A 20,997-nucleotide genomic window follows, 5' to 3' on the forward strand; every position below is an offset into this window, starting at 1 on the left:
AAACCACGGCTCCCAGTAAGGAGCCGGCTCGCGTCGTTCACTTCAACGAGCCGGCTCTAAGAGCCCTTTCGTTCGCGACCGACACATCACTACAAGACAGCGAGACCAAGACGAGACTAAGACCAAGACCACGTAAAAGTGGTCTCGAGACATCCAACTCTAAGTAATAGTAATAAATTACACAGCAAAAGTACATTCATGTAGTTGTAAAAAGCATGATAATATATCAAGTAATCCAAAGTATTCAGAATACATTACTCTTATTGAGTAACGTAATGGAATATGTTACAAAATACATTTTGGGCCATGTAATCTGCAATTTATAGTGGAGTACATGTTAAAAGTAACCTTCCCAACACTGTTTAATAGATCTCTCTGCTCTCTTCCACAGCATGTCTTTATCCTGTCTTCCTTCTCTCACCCCAACCAATCACAGCAGATGGCCCCGCCCCTCCCTTAGCCTGGTTCTGCCGGAGGTTTCTTCCTGTTAAAAGGAAGTTTTTCCTTCCCGCTTTCGCCAAAGTGCTGCTCATAGGGGGTCATATGATTGTTGGGTTTTTCTCTCTATGTATTATTGTAGGGTCTACCTTACAATATAAAGTGCCTTGAGGGATTGTTGTTGTGATTTGGCGCTATATAAATAAAACTGTATTAAATAATTCTTCATTCTGCAAACCCAGCATGTGATTTGATCATGTGTGTGTGTGTTGTTTCCATTGGGTTTTGAGAGTTATAAACTTATTTTGGAAATCCTGCAGTCTGACCTCATCATGTGTTGCAAAAAATAACCTCTTCTCTAAAAGGAAGACATGACGTCATCAAACAGGAAGTATAGTTTAGTTATTGTAAGAAGAGCGCCCCTGCTGATCAAATATCACCATGAACATGTAACGTCAGCTGCAGGTAATTTCGTCACGCTTTGCTTTGTGCAGAGGCAGGGTGGGCCTGCTACTACGCATGCGCACAACTCTCGCAATCTGAGCATCTCCTCACTGATGACAAAGGGTGCTCCGGGGACGTGCTGCGCGTGACCGCGTTCTTTGCTTGCTCAGATGCAGCAGAGACATACAGGTGGAGGTGAGACTGACGGAGCTCCGTGTGTGTAGGTCGGTGAGGTGGAGGATGCGTGCCGTGGGCTGCAGCAGCTGATCACCGGTACCGAGACGAAGAGCGCGAGGAAGGACCAGAGGAAGAACCATGAGCTGCAACTGGGGCACCGAGCTGTGGGTATGTGCACGAGCCGCACCTGAGAGCTTCGCACCGGTAACCTGTAACCGTGTGTGTGTGTGTTTGTGTGTGTGTGCGCGCGCGCGCAGCCTCGTTCTTCTGTCTGCTCTGCCATAGCAACACGATGAATGACGACAGAAGCGCGAGCTACAACCTCCATGATGGTGCAGCACGCGACTCTTACACACACGTTTTTATATCATAGTGAGGACATCTAATTGACATAATGCTTTCCCAGCTGCTTCCCACCCTAAACATAACTCTGACGCTAAAACCACATCTTCAGTCTCAAAAATGTCTTCAAACTCGTGGGGACGGGTTCTTTGTCCCCGTGACTGTTGGCCCTCACAAAGATATGTAAACATAGTACACACACACACAGTCTAGACTCTAGAGAGGGTCCGGTCCTGATCCTTGGAGCAGATTCTGCTAGTGAGTTACCATGGTAACAGCATCTGTGAACCTAACCTGCTGACAGGTGTTCTGCCTCCCCTCCTGCTGCACCAGAAGCAGCCGACTGACCTTCTGTTTTATAAAGTGGCCTCAGTTCAGTTCAGTTTTATTTACACAGCACCAAATCACAACAGCAGTCGCCTCAAGGTGCTTTATATTGTACAGTAGACCCTACAATAATACATACAGAGAAAAGCCCAACAATCATATGACCCCCTATGAGCAGCACTTTGGCGACAGTGGGAAGAAAAGCCTCCCTTTTAACAGGAAGAAACCTCTGGCAGAACCAGGCTCAGAGAGGGGCGGGGCCATCTGCTGTGATTGGTTGGGGTGAGAGAAGGAAGACAGGATAAAGGCGTTGGTCGTGTCCAAATTCATGGGCTGCATCCTCCTGAGGACCCGGCCTTCGCGGTCTACGTGGGCCGGGTCCTCAGAAGGTCGGGTAGGCCGGAAGTAAACGGCTGGGGAAATTGGACGGTCTAGCCTTCTGATTAGCGTCACCGCTGTCTCTGTGGAGTTTAATAAACTCGGCCGTCTGCTTCTTGCTATCTAAAATATAACAGGACACTGGTGTAAATTCTCGACCATCTCATACTTCTGTTTAATCAGATTTCTTTTTGACGTTTAGTCAGCTGTGTAAAAACCAAGGAGGAACCCACCCGGGGGATTAATAAAGTTTTATCTAATCTAATCTAATAACTTTAATCTCAGCCAAACTGATTTACTCATGAACAAATAAAACACTGAAAAAAGACCAACAATAACATTTTTAGGTTGTCTAAGTGACTTATATATCATGTTTAACCTGAGTAGCGAAGGTCCGCGGTGATCTGAAAATGATGTGCCGGGAGTTGTGACGTTCTCGGCGGCTTCAGTGACCCTCGAGCTCCCGGCTCGCTATGGAGCTGATGGGTAACAGACGTCTCCGAAAACGTCGAAGCGCTTTTGCAAATATGCGATATCTTGATAAACCGAGCAGATATTTGATGTTTACACAGCTACTTTCTCGCCTGAAAATATGTTAAAAGTTTATTTTGTGACCCAGAAAGATTAATAAGAGTAATTTTAAAACTTAGTAGCGGCCGCCATTGTTGGAAACTTTGGCTGGGCCGCGCTATGAATTCTGGGATATGGTAGGTCACAAAGGACACACCCGACTAGGGCTGGGTATCGTCACTGATTTCTAGAATCGATTCAATTCCAATTCACAAGGTCCCAAATCGATTCGATTTAAATCTGGGAAATTTTGACAGTCAGAAATATTATAATTCAGATCAGTACATTTACATATTTTTGTATCAATAAAAAGGAAGCTGACACACGCAAGACTTTATCACAGGTGTGAGCGTCACAGCAGATGCTTTTGTGTCAAAGTAGCTGAAGATAAAACGCAGAAAAACATGAAAGTGGTTTTCCTGGCCTGGGATTTTATAAAAATATATCAAAAACGAAAGAAAATTATTAATCAACATATGAACATTACCTCTGAAGTTACAGCGGTTTTATTAGAGACACGGCGTTTTGCATTTTGAATAATTTTAAAAAGTTTAAATTTGTTCAGTATTGAACAGCAGAAATGAGGTTTTCTTTTCGGAAAATGTAAAAGGGAAAAAAACAGCAGCCGACAGCCTGTAAACAACAGTAGACTGGTGCGTAACAAGCAAGCGAATAATGAAGAAAGGGAAACTGATCTTGAAGTACAGAGAGAGAGAGAGAGCTGTGCATCACGGTGGAAGCAAAACAGTAAAAGTCAGAGTGAATTCATGACGATGTTTATGTGAAGCGTAGTTTGGATCTTCTTTTGCTGCTGGTTCGGTCAATATTGTTTGGAGAGAGATCAAACTAACAGCTTTAGAATCGGCGCATAAAGGGCGTGAACACAAAGCGCAGACCCGCCGACACATCAGAATCAGCGAGCTGTCGGCTTTCAGCCCCGACCGTGAGAAAGGCGACATCTAACTGATTCTGATCCGCGGGTCGCGCTGTGTGTTTAAGGCTATGTGCAGAATTCGTGTACCTTCTCTCATTTACTGTCTTAACTGTTTGGTGGTTCTTGAAATTTTGTGAGATGTCACCTGAGATTCTGGCATTTTGGGCAAAATAAATTTATATTAAAAAATCGATTCAGGATTTTAATGAATCGATTTTACGTTATCCAAGCCAGAATCGATTTTAATCGATGAATCGATTATAAAAACCCACCCCTACACCCGACCCATCCTTCAAATTCGGGGAAAAGGAGGACGCATTAGTCGGCTGCATTCGGAGGAGTCTACGAATTTGGACAGCCTTCGGCGCGTCGCTGTGACGTAATCGGCCTACAAATGCGGCCTCGGGAGGATGCAGCCCATGAATTTGGACATGACCGTTGTGTGTGAGCTCACAGGATCAGGAAGTTCAGATTTGATGGTCCATGTTTGTTTTTCCCATTTCTTTGAGGGCCTGTGAGACCAAACTCACAACACTACTTGTTGGAGATTATGTATCGAAATTTCAGGAGTGGGACCACGCCTCCAAATATGCTCCTTCCGGTCCTCATCTGTACAGGTTCCCCCAGTTCTGCAAGCTGTCATTCTCGTTTACGTGCTCCTCCCCTTTTCAATTCTGTAACTTCTTCACTTCTGTTCAGTACGTGGGGATCTGCCGGGCCCGGGAGCCGTCGCCAGTCCGCCTCAAAGCCTTCCCCAAACCGCAGCTCAGCTCATGCCCAAGCATCACCTTTACCTACTAAAACGCTGTCAAACATAAAATGAGGACGTGGGTCCAGCGAGTAAATTGTTATTTATGCTGTGCTTCAGGTGAGTGTCAGAGGTCAAAGGTCACACTAACATCAGTCTGCTGTTTCAGGATCAGTTTGATAACTTGGAGAAACACACGAGCTGGGGGATCGACTTCCTGGAGAGATACACTAAGTTTGTAAAAGAGCGCGCCGACATTGAGCTGAGCTACGCCAAACAGATCAGGTATAGTCCTTAAACCAAGACCTGAACCATCACGACCATGTAAAACTCCTGGAAAACCTGAATTTAGTTTGTCACATTTGTTAAAGTCAAACTGTGAGGAGGTTTGGAGACAACTCTTTAAACTCCTTCAAATAAATAACAATACCTGATCAGTCAGTTTATCATTAGTACCTGGATTTACTCACAGTGAAGATGATGTGTGTGTAAAACTGATTACCTGAGTGTTACCTTAATGTCTCATTTCAATAAAACCCCAAAAGTCTGTACTACCTGTGTGTCTCACCTGTGTGTCTCCAGAAGTTTGTCGAAGAAGTACCACCCCAAGAGGAACAGAGAAGATGAGAGCAGGTGAGTCTTTACCTGTTTGTACCGAGTTCACCCACGAGTCAAACTTCGTAGTACGGGTCAGTCAGGAACGCTGCAGAAAACCGCAGCTTTGGCAAATACACGATCGCGTTGTGTGAAATCGCAGTTTTGATCAGAAAATGCTGGTTCAGATGTTTCTGCTTGCAATGAAAACACTTGCACTTTGCTGAGCGTGCTCCCTGAGGAGTGGTCGATCGGCCCATACTGCCTACAGTAAATGGACTCACTCCCGGAGTCTCTTCAGAACCTCTTCAGAAATTTGTAGGCACAGGCAAGGGGCGGAGGTGTCCCCTGCCTGCAGAGGGTGGTAGCCATAGATTGGAGGGTTCTGTGGTCGCCGCATCTCTGCTTGTTAGTCCTGCTGGCATCATCAGGCACCGACCTCCACCTCACATTGACAGACTCGAGGTTAAAGTCGGCACCTGCAACTCTGAGGAAATGGTTGTCAGCTGGACACGGGTGCAGTGCTCGGTCTGGGTCAGGTTTGAGTTCCGGTGGAGAGTGACGCGCATGCACCATCAAACTACGGCCGCGCGCTTTGACCGTGAGGTGAAAATGTGCTTCCTGTGAAGTGTGTGTGAGCTGAGCTGGCCAGCCGACTGGTTGTTTCAGGTACACCTGGTTTGTGGCGTTTGCGGCGACTCTGCAGCAGCTGAACGAACTCGCCATCCAGAGAGAAGATCTTGCTGAAAACCTGAACGCACAAATTGTCTGCGAGCTGACACGATACACTCAGGAGCTGAAGACTGAGAGGAAGTCTGTGAGTGCGCACGCACACACACACACACACACACACACACACACACACACACACACACACACACACACTCGTCAAGTCCAGTGGGTTTATTGTCACAGTGGTACAGTACACAGTGAAGCAGCTTCCACATCACTCTACCCACTGCAGCGTGTGTATACATGTTGATGATCATGTGACCTGTGTCTGTGATTTTCATCAGAAGGTTCAAACAAACTAAAATAGAAATAAACTCTAGGAAGTAAAATTTGATTCACTTTGATTTACTTTAAGTCAAAGTGAGAGCTGATGATGAGGATGATTTCTTCAAACCAACAATGTGTCTGAGGGAAATATTGACACTGGTATTCAGTGACTGATTTACTGTTTGATTATTGCAGTCTGGACTGGAATCAGGCCCATGGTCACCAGGGTTGGCCACGTCCACACTGTGGCTCTGCAGGATGTATGTTGCCTCCTAAGCCGTACACAGAGCAGTGATGATGCTCTGTCCGTGAACGTGCCCGACCGTGTTTTTATGCACCAAAGTTATTGCGATGCATTGCTAGTGACATTGTGAGTTCTGACATCCAAGTTCCAGGTATCGTGTCATAAGCCCGCCCTCTCTGCTGCTCAGCAGAATGTGGCGGTTTGAAGGAAGCGTGCTGCCCAAAGCTGAACATCAGACACATCGGCTCAGTTACCCAGCTCCCAGCTGCTCTGCCACATGGAGCCCACACATCACCCCACATTTGGCAACGTGTGGTGAGCATGGCTGAGGCATGCTCTGACATAGTCCCGTCATTCCGAGAGCTGCAGATGTGCCACATGTGGGCCAAACTTATGTCACTTCCTGGTCAGAAACTCGTCCTTAACCCTCTCTCACCCTGATGGTACTTAAATGTGCGACAATGCCAATAACACAGATGTAGGAGTGGGACTCGATTAAAAAAAATTATCTAATTAATTAGAGGCTTTGTAATTAATTAATCTCGATTAATCACATTTAATTGCACAAGAACATTTGACCCAAAACACAAATGTTTTTTTTTTATTTAAAGGGTTTTAATGGGCGACAGAATGAATTAATAGATATGGACATGAATATTATAAAGTCAAGCTCTTTTAATTTATGGAAAAAAACATTTAAACTGCATGTCAGTCCTAGCAACGCACTTCCTTCTTCTGTGTGCATCAGTGTAATCGGTATACCAGCAAATCGTGCATTGACAAAAGTTCCCCTTGGAAGGCAAAGTGCAATTAAATGTCTTATTTTTTTCAAATTAATTAATCGCAATTAACGCGTTAAATTCTCACCCCTAAATTAAAGATGAAGTTACCATAGTAACTTAGTCACACTAACATAGCTGATTTATGAAGTTCTCTTTAAAATAAAAGACATTAGGCACAGACTAATAAGCTGGACTTCCTCTTCCTGGGGAAAGTGCACGTAACACTTTCCACCCCCCAACCCCATTGTCCTTTATTGGATACGTCTGCAGCAGGAGCCAGTTACACCAGGCTGATCCTTCCGTCCACCAATCACATCCGAGCCCCTGGACAGGTGAATTGGCATATGCAAATTCAGAGATCACGAATAAACAACACACAGCAGCATTTTGGATTAACTGCAAATGGAAGAAAGCAGTCTTACATATTTGTTTAATATGTGCATTGAAGGACATGTCCTGGTCAAAAATGACTCCAAGGTTCCTCACAGTGTTACTGGAGGCTGAGGTAATGCCATCCAGAGTAAGAATCTGCTTAGATACCATATTTCTAAGGTTTTCAGGGCCGAGTACAATAGTCATGGGATTTCTGGCTCTTTTTAGAGAACCAGCTCTTTCGGCTCCAAACTGGCTCTTCAGGTTGTTTTGTTGCTTTAATTAATTTATTATTAACAATAATATAAAATTATGCACAAAAGGAATTACTAATGTAAAAAAAGCGGTTTTATCTATATATGCTTATATATAAATATATGTGGTGGCCCCTAGAGACAAAGCACGTACAAACCCCAAAACACATTTCTAGCGTTATTCAGGGCCGAGTACAATAACCTCAGTTTGATCTGAATTAAGAAGCAGAAAGTTAGCGGCCATCCAGGGGTCCGTTCTTCATACCTCGCTTACTACATCCAAGATCAAATCATCGCGCTAACTTTGAGCTCACTATCCCGGTTCTCCGAACACACCTGTTGTTGACGATTAGTATAGCTGGATGAAGTAATGTGAGATCACTGGGTGGCTTAACAGGGGCTACGCATCGATAGTAGAAACATTGATCGGCAACCCTTTGATTGGTTGGCAAAAAGTATTTTTCCGCAGCAGAGCAAGAACTCTTGATTGAGGGATTTCAGGAGTTTCAGAGTTTAATTAAAACGCAAGGGAACACTGCAAAGGCTGCAAAAGCAAGGAGAGAGGGCTGGCAGAAAGTTGCTGACAAATTAAACTCGTAAGTAATTTAATAATAATAATAATAATGGATTGGATTTATATAGCGCTTTTCAAGGCACCCAAAGCGCTTTACAATACCACTATTCATTCACTCTCACATTCACACACTGGTGGAGGCAGCTACGGTTGTAGCCACAGCTGCCCTGGGGCAGACTGACAGAAGTCAGGCTGCCATATCGCGCCATCGGCCCCTCTGGCCAACACCAGTAGGCGGTAGGGTAAATTTATTATATTATATTACATTATATCCTCTTTCACATTAGAGCCACGACAGGACCCACTAGAACATGGGAACAAGTAAAAGTGAAATATAAGAATATTTTACAGAATGGTAATATTTATCACTTATATTGCTTTTAGTCTCTTGAAAAGAGACCCTGAAATAATCTGTTTGTTTGTTTATAACAGCAACCAAGAAAAGGGCAGAGCAAAAAAAGACAGGTGGTGGTCCTGCACCCCCTCGTCAACAAGTTGGTTAAGTGAATAATACCCTCACGGGAATATCGATATCTCTCTATGAGCACACTGTCGCGCTGAGCTAAAGGATCCTGTCTATCCCGCAATATACGCTGGATTCTGAAAACTCTCCTTATCAATCTTGCACCTTCCGCAATGGGCTGCTCGCGTATACGGACAGGACATGGCTGCGACAGGCTTCCCAAATCCACCTTCGCTTTTATAGCCGTGGTCTCTCATCTTGATTACATGAAGTAATTTACTATTACTACTCTAAAATATGAATTACATCTGAAATAATCAAATACATGTAATAGAATGATTAATAGTACATTTCCCTTTTTTTACGAAATGACCTGTATGTATCTGTGTGACATCAATAAAAGGATCAAGTGCTGCATTATCTTTAGTTACATTGATAATATTTATTTATGGTGAAACAGTGGTAAAATATCGCTGTTGTTTTCGTATAAATGAAGCGGACATACCTGAGTGGCCGCGATCTAATCTTGTTTACATAAAGTAAGCCTGCTCCCGAGCAGGTTTACGCTTACGGCTCTGTTGCTATGGCAGCAAGTCCCGGATGAGCTTCGGAGAACCGAACGATCCAAGATCACGCGAAATCGTCAACAATCAAATCCAGCTAACTCACTTAGCGCGGTACGAAGAACAGGCCCCAGGTCTTTAAGACATTCCTGCAGTTTAACTCATTGCTTTGTGTTATCTGGCTTCATGGTAAATGGTAAATGGCCTGTATTTGTATAAAGCGCTTTGGGGTCCTTAGGGACTAGTAAAGCGCTTTACACATCCAGTCATCCACACATTCACACACTGGTGATGGCAGCTACATTGTAGCCACAGCCACCCTGGGGCGCACTGACAGAGGCGAGGCTGCCGGACACTGGCGCCACCGGGCCCTCCGACCACCACCAGTAGGCAACGGGTGAAGCGTCTTGCCCAAGGACACAACGACCGAGACTGTCCAAGCTGGGGCTCGAACCGGCAACCCTCCGATTACAAGACGAACGCCAAACTCTTGAGCCACGATCGCCCCACCATGGATAGATAGAGCTGGGTGTCATCAGCATAGCAGTGTAAATGTATGCTATGTCTTCTAATGATACTGCCTAAAGGAAGCATGTATAATGTAAACAGAATTGGTCCTAGCACTGAACCCTGTGGAACACCATAACTGACCTCAGTGTGTGAAGAGGACTCTCCATTTTTATTTAGACTCTTCTTTGCCAATTGATCTTTCCAATTTAACTTCAGTACTTTCTCCAAACCATCAATGTGTCTTATAGACCATCCTAAGACTGCTTTGAGCGCCTTGAGACAACTGTTGTGATTTGGTGCTATTCGATTTAAACAAAGCAAATGGTGGTGGATGGAGCAGCTACAGAGATTTTTCTTTTTCATGTTTGAAGTTTGTTGATCAGGTGCTGATGAAGGACTTCTGTCAGCTTTTTCCCAGTAAAGGTTTTAATGGTGATTACAGGAACAGCTGCTGTTTTGGACGCTAGGAAACAAAACTTTCACTCCACCTGAGCTCACTCTTTGCTTTTTGCAGATGGGCCACGGCTCCATGTTAAACTATGACAGCGTCATCTTCACTACTGCTGTATTATCAGTGTTCTTGTTTAAAATTGGAGGCTGTGTAGGCTTAATGCTGTCTTAGTTTTTATTCTCACACGTGCTCCTAAATACGTTGTTTGTTTTTAGACGCAAATGTGGGTGAGCACTACAGAGGCATGCATTAAAACAAAGCATTGAAGCAAAGAGGGGGCGCGAACATTTTTCTTGTAAAACGAAGGGAGGCCTAGCAAAAAAAGTTTGGGAACCACTGAGCTAAGCTAGCAAAACCCTGCAGACACAGTGAGGGAATGCTGTGGATGCATTTAGCGAGTTAATCAACAAAGAGTGTGCTTCAGATCAAGGACGTGAAGATTACACTGTGAAATAAGGAGTTATCTATAAGTTTTTAATTAAATTGGTGACACAAAAACACCACTGTGTGTTGGAACAGAGAGTGACACTCTACAGCAGAGAGAGTCAACGCCAAGTGGCAGCACCTCCACACACACACACACACCTGATTTACTGCAGTTTATATTGTGTTTTATGCGCTGCTGTGTAAACATGTTCGATGTTTGTGATTGGTCAGATGCTACAAACACCGCCCCTTTCAAGTGAACACTCCTGTAGCTAGTAGGGGTGCAACGATACACAAAATTCACGGTTCGATATTTTTTCGATACAAAAAAATGTTCATGCTTTTTTAATTTGCTATTTATTAAAATTATAAATATATATTTTAACTCAAGCGTTCAGTTTTTAAATTTAATGTTGCTGAAACAACAAAGGGATAAAATAATAAATCTATCTGATGGAGAAATCACTCATCTTTGGAAAAGAGAGTTTATTACAGAGAAATGGCTCTTTCAAAATAAAAGCTATACTACGCGCTTCTTCTGGGCTATATTCTCAGCAGCATATTAAACATATCAGGTCCCCATAAGGAGAATCATGTGCTAACGGCTGTCTAAATGACTCGGGTAAAGTTTGTAGCGTGCGTGCTTGTTGTTTTTGTCTGCTTCCACTTGTCTTTGCACTAGGATGATGTCGGTGTAAATGTGCAGTCATATTCGTTGTGTTCCCACTAGTGCTGTCAGCGTAAATCTGAAATGACGTTAACGCCACAACACGGCAAATCTCCGTTAACGAGCTACCGCGGATCGCCCCGTGCGTGGGGCTGGACGGGGTCATACTTCACATGAAGACCAAAATAGTTCCAAAGGCCAGATCTGAATGAGGGTGGGGGAGGTTCAATTTGCCATGTTGCAACGAGCTTAGCTTCTGTCTTGCTAGCTTGCGCTGTGCTCAGTGGATCTGCGCTCGACAGTACAGCCTAGGCGGAGTAGTCGAACGCAGATCCACTGAGCTCTCAACACAGACAGCATCGTCAGAAAAAAAGTTGATTTAATAAATTTAAAAAATTGTATTGTTCGATTGCGTACCGAACCGAAAGCACTGTATCGAACGGTTCAATATCGATACGAGTATCGTTGCACCCCTAGTAGCTAGATCAACAAACCGTGGTTAACTTAGCAGCAGACCGCTTCGTGTCACTGTTTATCCCACTGCCAGCCTGAGTCCAGGCCACTAGTGATGGGTCGGTCGCAAACGAAATGGCTCTTAGAGCCGGGTCTTTGACGTGAACGGCGCGAGCCGGCTCCTTATCGCGAGCCGTGGGTTTTTTTTTTTCCTTTCTCTTACCCTCTCTCTCGCACTTTTTTCCGCTTCACTCTGCACGCAAGCCTTGTGCTTTACGCTGGGTAGAGGGGGGAGGGGCGGTAGTTACACTCAGTAGCACAGGAACAGAGCGGGAGGGAGAGAGAGAGAAAGAGAGCCAGGGACTAGTGATGTGCGATACCACTGATTTCCTTTCCGATCCGATACCAAGTAATATTCAGGGTGGTATCGACAATACTGATCCGATACCGATACTTTGTACAAAAACTTATTTTATTTATTGTATCTCAAATTATAGCATCATAATGATTACAGGACATCAGATTACTTGTTCTTATCACTTAATAATGCAGAGTTCATCACATAGAAATAAAAAAACTGAAGTTGTGCGCATTTTGAACACCTTGCCTGCCTGCAGCAGTAAAGGACTCCGTGAGAGACGTCTGTCTCGCCCTGGCAGCACCTGTCCCTCTCCTCCTCTTCAGTTCACCTCAACATACGCTCGTCATATTCTGTGATATGATTTACTCTGAGGTGTTTGACAGGGTTAGTGATGTTGCCACAACATACATGCCAACCCTGCCAATTTTCCACCCGGACAACAAAATTGAAAAACCATATTGCAGAATTCATAGCGCGGCCCAGCCAATTCCAGTTTCCAACAATGGCGGCAGCGACTTAGTTTTAATATCACTCGCAAGAAAACTTTTAACATATTTTCAGGTGAGAATGTAGCTGTGTAAACTTCAAATATCTGAGCCGACCTACACATCGTTTACAAACCCCCACGGTCTTTCATTACTCGGGTTAAACATGATATATAAGTCACTTTGATAACTTCAAAATGTTATTGTTTGGCTTTTTCAGTGTTTTATTTGTTCGTGAGTAAATCGGTTTGGCTGAGATTAAAGTTATTAGATTAGATTAAATTAAATTAAACTTTATTAATCCCTTGGGAGGGTTCCTCCGGGGTTTTCACACAGCTGAATAAAGGTCAAACAGAAAATTAATTAAACAAAGTGTGAGATGGTCGAGAGTTTATGCCAGCGCCCGGTTATATTTTAGATAGCAAGGAGCAGACGGCAGTTTCACTCCACCAAGGGAGCTCGTGACGTACTACCCGGCTTTCTTTAGACCGCGAAAGCCGGTCCTCAGGTGGAAGCAGCCTCTGAATTTGGACACCCCCGCTGTTTCCGGGCCGGCCAATAATAACGGTGACATTTAACATATTTTACCCGATAAATAAACCCTGTAAAATGCATTTTGAATGTCTCCCTAATTCTAAGGTCTCAAGGTTGGCAAGTATGGCCACAACACCTCACTTTTTTGCCACATGTATTGCAAACCACGTCTCAGCTGTTTGTGGAGGTAAAATACGTCCGCATATGACTCCAATTACGCTCAGCCATTGTTGTGAGTGCGCACGCCAAGGGGCTGCGAGACTTTTATACAGCCGTATTTCGCACATGACTATGAAAGGCGGAAGAGGAAGTAGTTCCTTTGAATGTAGACAATCTGAATTTTATAATTTCTTTCCACTGTGTTTCTGTTAATGATAAACTACAAATTTACCCTAAATTACTAAAATATCGATATTTTAATGTGAGAATCGATTCTAGAAGATAAATGTTTGGTATCGGAGGAATCGATATTTCAGGATCGATCCGCACATCACTACCAGGGACAACAACGTCACATTAGAAAGGTATAGTAATCATCCACAACTATTTTCAGTTGCAGATGATAAAGGATTCAGAAAGTTTATTCATGCAGGTCCATATGACAGAGAATGTGCATCTTCTTTTTGTTTTCATATTTTAATTTATATTTAATTGTGTTGTGGTTTGCAGTGTTTTGTGTTGTTTCACTTTAAATTTGTAAAAGGAAAAAGCTGAAAATTTAAATAGTTAAAAGTTGAACTGTGAATAGTTGTTTTTTGTATTATATGATTTATTTATTACATTTTATGTGGAGTGAATAAATAAAAGTATAAAAGCTCGCACTGGAACAGTTCGCAGCCGAGTGTGAAGCAGCGGGAATGAGGATCAGCACCTCCAAATCTGAGGCCATGGTTCTCAGCCGGAAAAGGGTGGAGTGCCTACTCCGGGTCGGGGATGAGTTCCTGCCCCAAGTGGAGGAGTTCAAGTATCTCAGGGTCTTGTTCGCGTGGTGAAGAGGGAGCTGAGTGTAAAAGCGAAGCTCTCAATTTACCGGTCCATCTACGTCCCTACCCTCACCTATGGCCACAAGCTGTGGGTAGTGACCGAAAGAACGAGATCGCGGATACAAGCGGCAGAAATGAGCTTCCTCCGAAGGGTGGCTGGCCTCTCCCTTAGAGATAGGGTGAGAAGTTCGGCCATCCGGGAGGGGCTCAGAGTAGAGCAGCTGCTGCTCCACATCGAAAGGAGCCAGCTGAGGTGGTTCGGGCATCTGACAAGGATGCCCCCTGGGCGCCTCCTGGGTGAGGTGTTCCAGGCATGTCCCACCGGGAGGAGGCCCCGGGGCAGACCCAGGACACGCTGGAGAGATTATATCTCTCAGCTGGCCTGGGAACGTCTTGGTGTTCCCCCGGATAAGCTGGAGGAGGTGGCTGGGGAGAGGGAGGTCTGGGCCTCTTGGCTTAGGCTGCTGCCCCCGCGACCCGGCCTCGGATAAAGCGGATGAGGATGGATGGAGATTTACGGTGGCCCCTACAGACAAAGCACATACAAACTTCAAATCACGTACGAACTCCAAAACACGTAAAAACACTTAAAAACTCCAAAACACGTAAAAACACATACAAACTCTGAAGCACGTACAAAAGACAACAGAAGTGCTCCAGGATGCTAGGGGGCAGTGTTGAGCTTTTGTTACCTAGTGGCTACACAAGCCAGCAAGTACCAACGACCGGATTTGGTGTGTGGTAGTAACAGGTAAATGATTTTTTTTTTTTTTAATTATTTGACTATATATGAATGCTTGTGTATAAATACATAAACAATACACATATGCTTTCGTGCTTTCAATTGTGTAATTTAACTGATCTAGTAGCTCTGTTTTGGAAGTTCAGTTCATGCTAGAAATGTGTTTTGGAGTTTGTGCATGTTTTGTCTCTAGGGGCCACCGCATATATTTATATATAAACATATATAAATATTATTGTTAATAATAAATTAATTAAAGCAACAAAACAACCTGAAGAGCTGGTTCGGAGCTGAAAGAGCCGGCTCTTTTTAGTGAGTCGAACCGAAACAGCCAGTTCTCTAAAAAGAGCCGGAAATTCCATCACTACAGGCCACAGAGAAACAAACTGGGTGTGCTTAATTTGCTTTGTAGTGCAGACCCAGTTATTCTCAGTGTGATTTCGTCAGTTCAACCGGTTCGACCAGTCTGACCAGTCTGTTTTATTGTCGCAGCATTTCCAAGATGGCCGCCGTGCACAGCAGCACATTGAGAGCTCCTGGAAACAGCTGGAGTCTGTAAGTGACCTTTGCCCCTGCCCACCAACACACTGTCCCCACCCCAAACTCTGTAGAAGCGGAAACTTGTTCGGACTGTTTATTTTTGTTTGTTTGTTGGTTTTTTTTACTTATTTTTCAGAGTAAGCGGCGGTTCGAACGTGACTGTAAGGAGGCGGAGCGAGCTCAGCACGTCTCCGACAAAATCGACCTGGACAATAAAACGGATGGAGAGAAGGTCAGAACACTAAGCTCTTGTCAGGGGGAGTGTGGGCGAAGCTTGAGCACCCCTGCAGTGATATGATTGGACGTTATTTATCAACTATGACCCAGGGGTTGAATAAAACAGCTGATTGTGGTCCATTTTAATCCCTAACATCATACTTAGTCCTGTCTGTCTGCCTGTGTCTCTCTCTGTCTGTCCGTCCATCACAGCGCTGCTCGCTGAAGGTGCGTCTCTTCTTCACTGATAAGCATATTTTGAGTCGTCTCCCGTTGGCAATCATCGGTGTGAAAGTTTTCTCTGTTTTCAGGCTCGTCAGACAGCTCAGCAGAAACAACAAGCTGCTGAGGAGTCCAGGAAAGACTACGTGACAAGTTTAAACCAGTTTAACCAGGATCAGCACCAGCACTACCACACACTGGTACCAGTAATTTACCAGGTAGGACTTCCTGTTATGCAGTGATGTCATCAGTGAGTGTGGCGATGTGTACTCAGGCATGTGCCTCTGCCCTGCAGCGTATCCAGGACATGGAGGAGCGGCGGATCGAGAGGATTGGGGAGGCGATGCGTTCGTTGGCCGAGGCTGAGAGAAAAGTTCTTCCTGTTGTGAGCCGCTGTCTGGACGCCATGATGGAAGCTGCTGAAAGCATACAGCCAAGAAAGGTGAGAGTCCCGGGACTTTGCCCACAGAACCAAACACCTGATTTAGATTAGGCTAATTTGCCCTGAAGGTTATTTCCATGTGCACATCTGGATATCTAGTTTTCTCCCTAGAAGTTCCGATGTGACCGTGTTGATGTCCTTGAGTCCATCGACCCTTCAGACTGAATTTGGTTAGATGAGTAAACTCACAAGAAACACGCCAGCGAGCATGGCGGGTGGAAAGGGAATATCTAACGCCACCATCTGGCCAGGTTGTGTGCTGAGTTTGCACGTGTCTCTGGGTTCTCCGACTTCCACTCTGGTTTTGTCTGTTCCAGAAGTCCTGTGCTTTGTTCTGATGCAGCTTTGCAATCCTAACCCAATTCTGCCACGCTCTTCTTAGAGGAGAGGCTTTCTCCTTCCAAACAGCCACACTTGTTCAATCTCAAAAGGCTGATTCTGTCCATCTGGTTCTGTTCAGTGAGAGAAATGTTTCATCATCATCAGATGACGTCTTCAGTCTCAGCTGACTGCAGGTTTCAACCTTATAAACAGGACATTTGCACAATGACTGACACTAGCAGCACTGAATGAACAATGGGCTGTGAGGTCAGTTTATGATCATTTACCATTCACAGAGAGTTGGGGAATGGCTGCAATCACAGCATTGTAAGATGGTGACAGATGTACCCTTAGGCCCCCTCCTGGATACAGAGATCAAGGTCAAGGTAACTTTATTTATACCCATAGGCAAGGTAAATTTGCTTTACAGACAAAATGATAGCATTTGGCATCCCTTCAAAAACAAACATACCTAATAAAGATATAAACCTCCCTGTAGCACATATATAGTAATTTAATATTTCGAATCAAAAACAGTTCTTATTTAATTCAGTGACAGCAACGGGGACAAAGCTATTTTTATAACGCTTTGTCCTGCATCTCGGAAATAGAAACCTCCGTCCTGAGGAAAGAAGCTGAAATTCACCCCTTAGAGGATGGGAACCATTTTTAAGGATTGATAAAGCCATCCTCTGTACCTGCTTGGAGTACAGGGAGGCTAAACAAGACTGTGGCTCACCTATCAGACGACTGGACCATCTCACTATCTGATTCAGAGAGTTTTTCTCTGTGACAGAGGTCTGACCGAACCATGCCACCAAACAAAAGGACAAAATAAAAGAACGAAACTGATCTAAAAGTCTTTTAATTAAAATATGGGGCTGTTTTGTATTAAAAGCCGAAGAAAAGTCAATGAAAAGAAGTCTTGCAAAAGTCCCTTTACTCTGTACATGTTTAAGAATCAGATTTAGTGAAGTCAAAAGTGCGTCCTCCACTCCTCTGTTGGGCCTATATGCAAACTGCATTGGATCCAGCTGATGTTCAGTCTCTTTCATAATCACATTTCTGATGATTTTTTCAAAGACTTTCATGACAACTGAAGTGAGGGCAACAGGCCTGAAGTCGTTTAGAATTGTTGGACGACTAGATTTAGGGACAGGAACCACGACTGCTTCTTTCCAAAGAGAGGGCACATGTTGTGTTTGCAAGGATTTATTCAAAATAACCTGAAATATAGGACTGAGTTTATCAGCACAAGATTTAATTAGGCGGCCACTAATATTATCAGGACCCTGGCTCTTGTTCACATTGACAGTATGAAAGGCCTTTTTAACATCGCTGAGTTCAATGATAAAGTACTGAGTATCTCTCAGTTTCTGTTTCAGTTCAGAAATATCCTCGCTGAAATCAGAAGAACTAAAACGAGCATAAAACATGTTTAAAGCGTTTGCAAATCTCTGTCTGAATTAAAACCATCTAAGATGATCTGACTGCTGCTCTGGGGATTTTGGAACCCTGCTATGGTTTTCATACAAGTCCAGGCAGACCCAAAATTTTTTGCAGCACATTTGCTTTCAAGAAGGTTTTTGTAGTTCTGTTTTGCTTTCAAGAGCTCGATTTTCAGGTCCTTGGTGGCTGTCTGAAAATCAGTAACAGCCCCCTCTTTAAAGGCCTGTCTCTTTTTCCTTAAACAGGATTTGACGCTTTTAGTGACTCACGGCTTATTGTTAGCATAGACTTTAACGCGCTTACGGGGTATAATCATGTCTTTACAAAATATTGCATAAGAGCTAGTAACATCCACCAAAGCGTCGAGATCATCTCCACAAGACTGAATAAAAACTTCCCAATCTGTAAGCACAGATTCTTCTGACCATATGTCAACATCCTTAGTCTTTGTCTTCTCTCGTTTTAAGACTGAGATGCACACAGTTATGGTCAGAAGATCCCAGAGGAGGAAGCGGGAGGGATTTATAAGCATTCTTCACCGATCCGTAACAAAGGTCCAACATTTTATCCCGTCTGGTAGGACAGGATACATATTGATACAGATTGCCCAAAGTTGATTCAAGAGAGACATGGTTAAAGTCCCCCATTATAAAGTTTGGGCGTCAGGAGAGACCGCCTGCAGCTTCTGCACTACGTCTGAGATGATGCTGCAGGTGGAGGCGGGGTGAGTCCTGAATGTAAGCTATGGTAATAAAAAGTTGTGGAAACTCACGAGGGAGATAAAAAGGGCGCAGCGACACGGATAAAAGTTCAACATCTGGTGTACAAATACACTCTCTAACAGTCACAGCGCTACAGTAACGTTTGTTCACATACAAGCATACTCCCCCTCCTTGAGATTTCCTTGTTACCCGTGCATCCCGATCCCGGCGAAAGGGAGCTCCAAAACCGTCAACTGAAAAATCGGCGTCCTGGTCCTGGTCCAGCTCCAGCTCCGTCGGCCATGTCTCGGAAAAAACCATCACTCAGCTGTCCCTGAAGTCTTTCTGGAACCTGACGTTTCCCTGGAGTTCATCCAGCTTGTTCCTAAGAGACTGAACATTTCCAAGGATAACAGACGGCAGGGGAAACAGACTGACCTGTTGTCTCCTCAGACGCAATTTAACACCTCCACGTCTCCCTCTTTTCCTCTTCTCACTCGTTCTGTTAGAGTCTCTATGTATAAAATCCGGCATACATGAGGTGAGGTCCTTACCATCATACGGTAAGTTAAGTTGTAACAGCTCGTCGCGGGAGCAAACAATCCTCAGCTGACTCACGGCCTCGCCCACATCATCGGAAACAAGCCAGCACAGTAGAAATCCAACCACAATGAAGAAAAAAGAATCCATGACGTTCTCACTGTTGTGGAGCGTCACTTTGTAAGAAAACTGTCACTTCCTTCAACCAAAACACATGCCAGCGATAGAAACAAAAAGAAACGATAAGAACTTAAAAACGTAAAAACTTAGGATGCCAAGCTCTCACTCACTGCCGGTCGCTGCGTGCGCATTAGCCCTGGTCTTTCCCTTTTCACGTAAATGGCCTCCTTGACTCTGCCCTCAAACCAGCGTTCCTCCCTGTCCAGGATGTTACATCCTCATCCTTGAAAGAGTGTCCACTGGCCTGTAGGTGTAAACAGACTGCAGAGTCCAGGCCTGACGAGGTGGCTCTTCGGTGTTGTGCCATCCTCTCCGCCAGAGGTTGTTTGGTTTCCCCGATGTATAAATCCTGGCAATCCTCCTGCACTTAACAGCGTGCACCATGATCCTTGGGGTCGACCAGTTTTTGGCGCAGCGTGTTTTGAGTGTTTAAATCACAGAGACGTCGTGTTTAGAAAAAGTGTGTCTCAGCTGCTCCGATACTCCTGACATGTACGGGATCACTACAGGGTTTTGCTTAGGCAGCGGTCTTTAGGAGCCTTCCCGGCTTTGACAAAAGTCCAGCTTTCTTACTCTGCTGTCATGAACTTTGACCTTTAACCTTCTAACTGAGGTGCGGGAGGGTGTGCATCTGCAGATATGTTTCTAATGAAGGAACTCCAAAATGTGCCTTCATAAACACGCCAATATGGGATGTAAAGGTCAAAGGTTAGCTGATGTTATGTGGTGAATGTCCTTTCAGGACACCCGTCAGGTGGTGGAGGTGTATAAATCAGGATTCGACCCCCCGGGTGATGTCGAATTTGAAGACTACAGCGCCACCATGAGGCGGAGCATCTCTGAATCCAGTTACCTCGACAACCGGACAGAGGAGCGGAGACAAAGCAGAAAGCTGTGGCCCTTCATCCGAAAAACCAAGGTATACGCGCACACACACACACAAGGTGCAGATGAGACACACCTGGAGGAATCACCTGGCTGTACTCAGGTCCTTTTCTCTCCTTTCAGTTGCTGACCCTCCTGTCCTCCCCCCGCCAGCCTCCACCCCCACCCCCAACCTCTCCTTCACCCGGGGGCATGGCCAACAGTCCCCAGTCCCCACCCACAGCCACAGCCACCCGAGAACCAATCACACAGCGGCTGAATGACCTCATGACCTCTGGCTACAGAACCAGGAAGCAGTGTCTGCGCAGCCTCAAGAGAGGGGTACAAGATGTACTGCATACTGTACTACATGAAATACTACGTTATATCTTAAATACTATAACACATATTGGAGTCAAGCTGCTGTGAGGTTTACACCACAAACTAAAGTCATATTTATGTCTCTGTGATGGTTAATCCAGCAGCATGCACTTTAATCTACGTGATATTTTAATGCTACAATATTATAATCATCATCATTATTATGTTTATAATTGATGAAGAAACCAAATGACACTCAGATGTTTATTTGATTGCCAAATAATAATAATGGATTGGATTTATATAGCGCTTTTCAAGGCACCCAAAGCGCTTTACAATGCCACTATTCATTCACTCACTGGTGGAGGCAGCTACGGTTGTAGCCA

The 20,997-nt window shown here is 44.5% G+C and overlaps 1 protein-coding gene across 4 annotated transcripts in view; it reads left to right on the forward strand.

Moving 5' to 3' along the window:
* The first annotated feature begins 599 nt into the window (after window positions 1–599).
* Window positions 600–20,997, forward strand: part of fnbp1a (formin binding protein 1a) — a 41,016-nt gene continuing 20,618 nt past the window's right edge. For 3 of the 4 annotated variants that reach the window (XM_026187535.2, XM_026187539.2, XM_026187537.2), the window contains exons 1-11: window positions 600–1,227; window positions 4,528–4,643; window positions 4,941–4,991; window positions 5,622–5,769; window positions 15,308–15,370; window positions 15,492–15,587; window positions 15,785–15,799; window positions 15,883–16,011; window positions 16,089–16,235; window positions 20,169–20,345; window positions 20,435–20,632. In XM_026187535.2, the coding sequence (XP_026043320.1) occupies window positions 1,198–1,227; window positions 4,528–4,643; window positions 4,941–4,991; window positions 5,622–5,769; window positions 15,308–15,370; window positions 15,492–15,587; window positions 15,785–15,799; window positions 15,883–16,011; window positions 16,089–16,235; window positions 20,169–20,345; window positions 20,435–20,632 (1,170 nt within the window). In that variant the 5' untranslated portion in view covers window positions 600–1,197. Of the gene's footprint in view, window positions 1,228–4,527; window positions 4,644–4,940; window positions 4,992–5,621; window positions 5,770–15,307; window positions 15,371–15,491; window positions 15,588–15,784; window positions 15,800–15,882; window positions 16,012–16,088; window positions 16,236–20,168; window positions 20,346–20,434; window positions 20,642–20,997 lie in introns of all 4 variants that reach the window. The other variant, XM_080287509.1, reaches the window with a different exon arrangement.

This window comes from Astatotilapia calliptera, chromosome 12 (assembly GCF_964374335.1).
Source record: "Astatotilapia calliptera chromosome 12, fAstCal68.1, whole genome shotgun sequence".
Taxonomy (NCBI): Eukaryota; Metazoa; Chordata; class Actinopteri; order Cichliformes; family Cichlidae; genus Astatotilapia; species Astatotilapia calliptera.